Below are 7471 nucleotides of genomic sequence, written 5' to 3' on the forward strand. Positions count from 1 at the left end.
TGAAGCTAAAACACTCATAATTAGCATTAGAAGAAGGTTTTGTACATGAAGGAGGGCCAAAGCTTCATAAAGCTTGAGGCTTTATGTCCATAAGGGCCTAGAGGAGTCCAGATCTGAAACTATGCCCTTGTGACAAGCTCAAATCTGAAAGTGACTCCATTTTTGCACCAAAATGCCCATATTCTCACTTAAGAAGAGATCTAACAAATGGAAGGCCAAGGTAAAGGCTTTTTACCTTCAAGTGCAAGCCAAGACAATGTAGACACTGGATCTACAGGTTTCTTCTCGTTCCAAGTTTCTAAGACTCCAAGCTTCTTCAACAAATGCACCAAAAACACACTTTAGCCTCTCACACACTCAAGAATAGGGTTTAGACCGATTAGGGTTCCATCTGGCCGTCAAAACGTGGTAAGAGGCTGGAGGAAAGGACTTAAGGTCCTTTAAATAGGGTGCAACCCTAAAAATTAGGGTTTCATTTTCCAGCTTCAACTCGTCGAGTAGGTCCTTTAAGTCACGCGGCCAAATCTGATTCTACACGGCGAGTTGGGGCATCCAACTCGTCGAGTAGGTGTTTGAATATGAATATAAGCTATAAAATTTATACCTGGAAGTCGGGGTGTTACAGTATGCTGATAAAATAAATGTTGAATTTAATAAACTTCATGAAAATATTCTGTTATCTTGTGGTCCAGAAGTAAATCAAAAGGTTGAAGTTTCCAAGGATTTTTCGAATGTTGAAAAACAAAGTGAAGATGTTCCGCTTTGTCAGGAGTTAAGAGATGTTCAACTTGATCAACTGTCAATGACATAATTTTTGGATCATCCTAGGGTTCAGGAACAATTGGAGGTGTTAATGAATTCAAATGAAGTTTTGGATCATCATAGTATTGAGCCAAGCAAAATATTGAGTGATCCAATTGTTTCAAATTAGTTTCATGATCATGATGCTATTATTTCAAACCCTTTAGGAAAGCCTTCTCCTGTTTGTTCAGATCATGTTTTGGTTATTGGTGAATCTTCAACAAGCATTGTAGGTGAAGTTATTGGATTCAAACATGTAGGGGTAGTTGAAAATTTGTATAAGGGGAATTTGTTGGATTCAGACATTGGTTTAGATGCAGGTTTTAGAACTACAAATGATCCAATTCCTCTTAATATTTCTGCAGAGAAGATTAAGCAACCTATCATTTTTCTGCAATGCCAATTCAGTCTTATAACATCAATGCCAAGCCAGGTAGACCAAAAAGAGATCTACAACCTTCTCTAGCACTTTGTTCACCTTATCATAAAAAAGAAGTTGATACAACCGAACGCGTTTCACGTTTGGAAGAAAAGGTTGCGGGTTCTTTGTTTTTGGTGATGCCTAATCCCATGTATTTCATTATTGATGTTTTTTTTATAATCTTAATTTTTTTTTATCTTAAAAGTTTAGTATATGTTTTTATAATCTTAATTTTTCTAGGGAAATAGTCTATGAATCTACCAATGGATTTGCTGGTATAAGATCCGTGATGGAGTCTCTCATACCGGGTTGTAGGATTCACAGAGGTGTTATTGATTTATGATCTGCTTTTCTGAATGATCTGGAAAAATATAAAGGTCACACTACTCCTTCAAGGTTTTTCATTCCATGCTCACTTATGGTATGATTTGTACTGTTTTTTATATTTTTTATTTTCTAATTTTTTTCATTTTGTTAGACAAATATTGTTTTCAAGAAGACGGATAGTATTAATGCACGATTTATAGACATAATTCAAAATCATTTGGAAAAGTTTCCCCGTGTTAAAAGTTTACGTGTTAATTTGGTATGTTAATTAATTATTTTTATATTTTGTTATTTAAATTAAATTATATATATATATATATATATATATATATATATATATATTACTTTTTAACATTTTATTTTTTCCACGGGTATTCTTTCCTGTTCCCAGGAAAGAACATTACTTTTTGATTGTTTTTTATTTGATCAATGGAAAGATGGAAATGATTGATAACAACATGACTACAGGAGGGATCCCTACAAAATATCGGGGTTTTCTTGATAATTTGGTAATTTTTTTTTGTTTTATATTTATTTTTTGGTTTTGTTTTTTTATACTAATAAAAAAATAGTTTCTGCAGAAGACTATGTTTAAACAGTATTTGATTATATTGGATCATCCTTGAGTCATTTCATTCAAAATAATGAAGATAGAAAGGTTTTAGATGGACTGGCAGACTAAAGACAATGATGTTGACTGTGGGTTATTTCTGATGAGACACATGGAAGTTTATCGTGGTGGTGGAGTGGAAAAGTTAGATGCTGATTTTCTGCCTGAGTGTAACAGTCAAAAGATGCAATTGTCTGAAATGAGGAAGAAATATGTTTGTAAGATGTTGTCAGACATGAACTTGTGCAAAGCTTCTTTTGTTACAACTCTTGAGGATTATGATAATCTATCAAGCTACAAAAGGAAGAAGATTTACACTGAAAGTCATTTACATGAAGTTGAAGGCACGGTTAAAGCAATAGGTGTTCTCTGATTATTTGATGTGTCTGCTTTTGAAAATATTTTGGTTTTTATGTGATTTGATAAGGAATACTATATAAGTATCCTTGTTTGTTTTCTGTTTAGAATTTAAATGTATGTTTTGTTTTTTGTTTTTGATGATCACCATGATATGGTAAACTATGATACACTTATGTTATGAAAGAAATGTTGGTTTATAATGATGCTAAGTAAGTCTATATAAGTATGCTTGTTTGTTTTATGTTTAAAATTTATATGTATATTTTTTTAATGATCACCATTATATGGTAATTTATGATCCACTTATGATATGATACAAAATTGTGTTTTATAGTTTTTTTTATTCAAATTATTCATAAAATAAAATGTTATGTATGTTAGTATGTGGCCCAACATGCTTTAAGCCTTGTCTAAGTATAAAAGTATCAAGGTTGTGGCCCAATGTGTTTTTAAGATAAATAGTATTATAGTTAATGCAAAATTTTATATTTTTTGAACCTTATTCTATTTATAGTTTGATGATGCAATTTCATTGTTTCAAACTTTTATTATGATTTTATAAATTAAATTCCTTATATTATATTATAAATGGCATGTATAAAGTCATGAACCAAAATTGTTTTTATTCCACTAATATTTTTTAATCTTTTAATAAATTTTATGTTAAATAACTATTTTTTTGGATCAAAAATTTCGAATAAAAAATTTTGCATCAAAAATTTATTTACATATAAAGAATCAAAAAGAACTTGATATTTTGAACATCATTTTAATCAAACTATCAAACATTTTTATTAAAATATTTCATTCATAAATTAATGAAGCAAAATTGTTTATTTTTGTAAATCAAATTTCAGATCTTATTAAAAAAAATTATATCTATAATTTTGTATCAACATTTTTGCATCAAAATTATAAATAAAAAAGATTCAGAAAGATCTTACCATTTAGAATATTACTTTATTTAAACATTCAAACAATCTTATCAACTACTTTATAACTCATATTTGAATCAAATAGTTTGCATCAAAAATATAAGGGTAAAATGATTCAATAAGAAAAACAAACTTATTAATCACTATATACTTCTTTTGTTAAAAATATATCAAACAAATTTAATATCTATCAAACATTAGTTGTCGTTCCTTCTGTTGTGAATTTATGGCAATTACGTGCATCATGTTTTTCACTTGGCCGTACTTTATGTATTTACCACTTTTATGACATTTTCTTCTATCCTTCTTTGCTTTTTCAGCAGCAATCTCCTTCTTTCCCTTCATTCTTTTCTTTGTTTTTCGAACACCTTTGTTATTGATTAATGTAGGAGGTAATATGTTTACTTTTTCCTTCTGTTCCATACCCATCAAAGTCTCAATAACTTCTGTGTTTTTCATTGATTTTGCATTTTTGTTTCATTGTCAACCTTTGTCATCTTCTCATTCATTTCATCTCTAAACAAGATCAATTTGTCAAAATCATTCACCAGCCTATCAATGCAGAACTCCATTGCAAATTCTAATTCCCGTATAACATATTGAATTTCTTCTTTCTTTTCTTCTATATGGATATTTGGTATTTTATAATTATTCATGTATTGTGGTACCACATCTTTTGTCTATCTTTTTGTCAAATATGCTTTTGGATAACTCTCCACACTTTCCATTCTTAAAACATAGAGACAGTGTCTACATAAAATTCCTGTCAATTCAAATTTGAAACAAAAACAAAGAAGTTTTTTATCTGATTTAAAAAGTTTAACCTATAAAAAAGTAGTAAATAGTCACTATAAGTTAATATAATATGTGTAATATAATTGTAATTTAGAATGTACCTCAAATTGGCCATGATGTTTTGGATGTTTGTCTATATCTTTTATTGTGAATGTTTTCAATTCTTCTGATTCTTCTTATCTGATTGACATGCAACTAACCATTGATGCAACAATCTCTGATTGAATATCATAGAAAACATTTCTTGTGAAGAATTCAACTGCTTCAACTTTAAGTTTCAATCCGGTTTTAAAATCCGGTTTTGTGTATCTTGAATCATGATCATTTTTTCTTTGAATGCATCTTTGCCCTTCTAATGCGGTATCAAAATGAGTTGAAAATTCAATCAAATGCAAATCTGAGTTAGAGAGTAGCCCATAGAAATAATTTTCAGCTTCAGATCTTGTTGTAGTCCTCATCAATCCAGAGAATATGTATTTTTTGAAATAAGAATGAATCCATAAATCTCTCATTTTGTACATCTCGTTAAACCAATTGTTTTCATTTAAGTGAAACTCATCCATTAAGTTTTTCCATGTTAATTCAAAATCTTCTTTGAATATTGTTTCATTCCAAATTAGATCACATAACTTTTTCAAAACATCTGTTTTTGCCATATGACTTCCCAACTGCATACATATATAAAATTAAAAAAACAATTATATTAAATAAAAAAACATTTTATAATTTTATACTAACATTGTCAGTAAATTTTTGTGATATGTGCCACATACACAATCTATGTCTTGCATTCTTGAATACAACTGGTACTGCTTGTAAAATTGCAGCATCTTGATCTGCCACAATCACATTTGGCTCTTTGGGAAATGTTTTTTTGAAAGCATGTAGCAGCCATGAGTAAGATTCAATGCTTTCACTTGAAAGTAACCAAGCTCCAAAAGTTATGCATCGTTTATGATTATCTATACCAGTAAATGGTACAAAAATCATCCTATATCTGTAAAACAAATAAAGGACAAATTTATTTATTCAAATTTTTAGTAATGATGCAAATTATTCTTTTTAACGTTTTAATATTATTAAAGTATTGATCAAGTTGTTTATATATATATATATATATATATATATATATATATATATATATATATATATATATATATATATATATATATATATAGAGAGAGAGAGAGAGAGAGAGAGAATTTCAAAAAATATTTCATTATTATTGTTGATTGATTAATATTTTATAAAATTAATGATTTTAAATACAATGATTCAAAAATATAATTTAATGACTTATATACTATTTATTTAAATTTGATCTAATTTAAAATAACCATTAAACGATTCAATAAAAAATCTATTAATATTCAAAATTTTCCTAAGCGATTCTCTATTAATAATGATTATAAATATGAGGATTCAAATTATAATCACATTAAAGATTCAATTTATTTTGGAATCTTTTATTTTTAAATTTATATTCTCAAAATCTATTGATACAAAATTGTTATAATTAAAAATAATGATCCAATATTATAATATTTGTAAATTAAATAATTCGAAAATATAAGTAAATTATGGAGTCACTTACTTGTTTGTTCGGTAAGTTGCATCAAAACCAAGAAACATATCCAAATGCAGAATAGTTTCAAAAATATTTCATTATTATTGTTGATAGATTAATATTTCATAAAATTAATGATTCTAAATACAATGATTCAAAAATATAATTTAATGACTTACATACTATTTATTTAAATTTGATCTAATTTAAGTTAATCATTAAATGATTCAATAAAAAATTTATTAATATTCAAAATTTTCCTAAGTGATTCTCTATTACTAATGATTATAAATATGAGGATTCAAATTATAATTACATTAAAGATTCAATTTATTTTTGAATCTTTTATTTTTAAATTTATATTCTCAAAATCTTTTGATACAAAATTGTTATAATTAAAAATAATGATCCAATATTCTAATATTTGTAAATTAAATAATTCGAAAATATAAGTAAATTATGGAGTCACTTACTTGTTTGTTCGGTAAGTTGCATCCAAACCAAGAACATATCCAAACGCAGAATAGTTTCAAAAATATTTCATTATTATTGTTGATAGATTAATATTTCATAAAATTAATGATTCAAAAATATAATTTAATGACTTACATACTATTTATTTAAATTTAATCTAATTTAAGTTAATCATTAAATGATTCAATAAAAAAATTATTAATATTCAAAATTTTCGTAAGCGATTCTCTATTAATAATGATTATAAATATGAGGATTCAAATTATAATTACATTAAAGATTCAATTTATTTTTGAATCTTTTATTTTTAAATTTATATTCTCAAAGTCTATTGATACAAAATTGTTATATTTAAAAGTAATGATCCAATATTCTAATATTCGTAAATTAAATAATTCAAAAATATAAGTAAATTATGGAGTCACTTACTTGTTTGTTCGGTAAGTTGCATCAAAACCAAGAACATATCCAAACGCATAATAATTTCAAAAATATTTCATTATTATTGTTGATAGATTAATATTTCATAAAATTAATGATTCTAAATACAGTGATTCAAAAATATAATTTAATGACTTACATACTATTTATTTAAATTTGATCTAATTTAAGATAATCATTAAATGATTCAAAAAAAAATTATTAATATTCAAAATTTTCCTAAGTGATTCTCTATTAATAATGATTATAAATATGAGGATTCAAATTATAATTACATTAAAGACTCAATTTATTTTTGAATCTTTTATTTTTAAATTTATATTCTCAAAATCTATTGATACAAAATTGTTATAATTAAAAATAATGATCCAATATTCTAATATTTGTAAATTAAATAATTCGAAAATATAAGTAAATTATGGAGTTACTTACTTGTTTGTTCGGTAAGTTGCATCAAAACCAAGAACATCTCCAAAGGCAGAATAGTTTCGTTTTGCTTCTTCATCCGCCCAAAACAATCCAGTCAATTCTCTATTACTTCCAACACTATAGTCAAATGAAAAATCCTGTAAATAATCCTTTTTCTTCATCAACATGTTTATCATAAAATCTGCATCTCTTTCTCCAATATATTCAATCCAATCTCTTTTGAAATTTTTTGTATCTGGTCCTGTAGCTCCAGTATTCTCAAAACCACCCCTGGACTCTTTCATGTATTTATATGCAACACTTGGTCCCAT

The 7471-nt window shown here is 26.5% G+C and overlaps 1 protein-coding gene across 1 annotated transcript; it reads right to left on the minus strand.

Moving 5' to 3' along the window:
- Positions 1-3909: 3909 nt before the first annotated feature.
- Positions 3910-7471, minus strand: LOC145112205 (protein FAR1-RELATED SEQUENCE 5-like). Its single transcript, XM_079048402.1, has 5 exons — positions 7164-7471; positions 4988-5246; positions 4450-4917; positions 4123-4204; positions 3910-4076 (listed from the first exon to the last, which is right to left on the minus strand). The coding sequence occupies exons 1-5, from the start codon at positions 7469-7471 to the stop codon at positions 3910-3912; spliced, it is 1284 nt and encodes a 427-aa protein (XP_078904528.1).

The sequence above is a fragment of the Lactuca virosa genome, chromosome 5, assembly GCF_052849685.1.
Source record: "Lactuca virosa cultivar CGN04683 chromosome 5, Lactuca_virosa_CGN04683_v6, whole genome shotgun sequence".
In the NCBI taxonomy this organism is placed as follows: domain Eukaryota; kingdom Viridiplantae; phylum Streptophyta; class Magnoliopsida; order Asterales; family Asteraceae; genus Lactuca; species Lactuca virosa.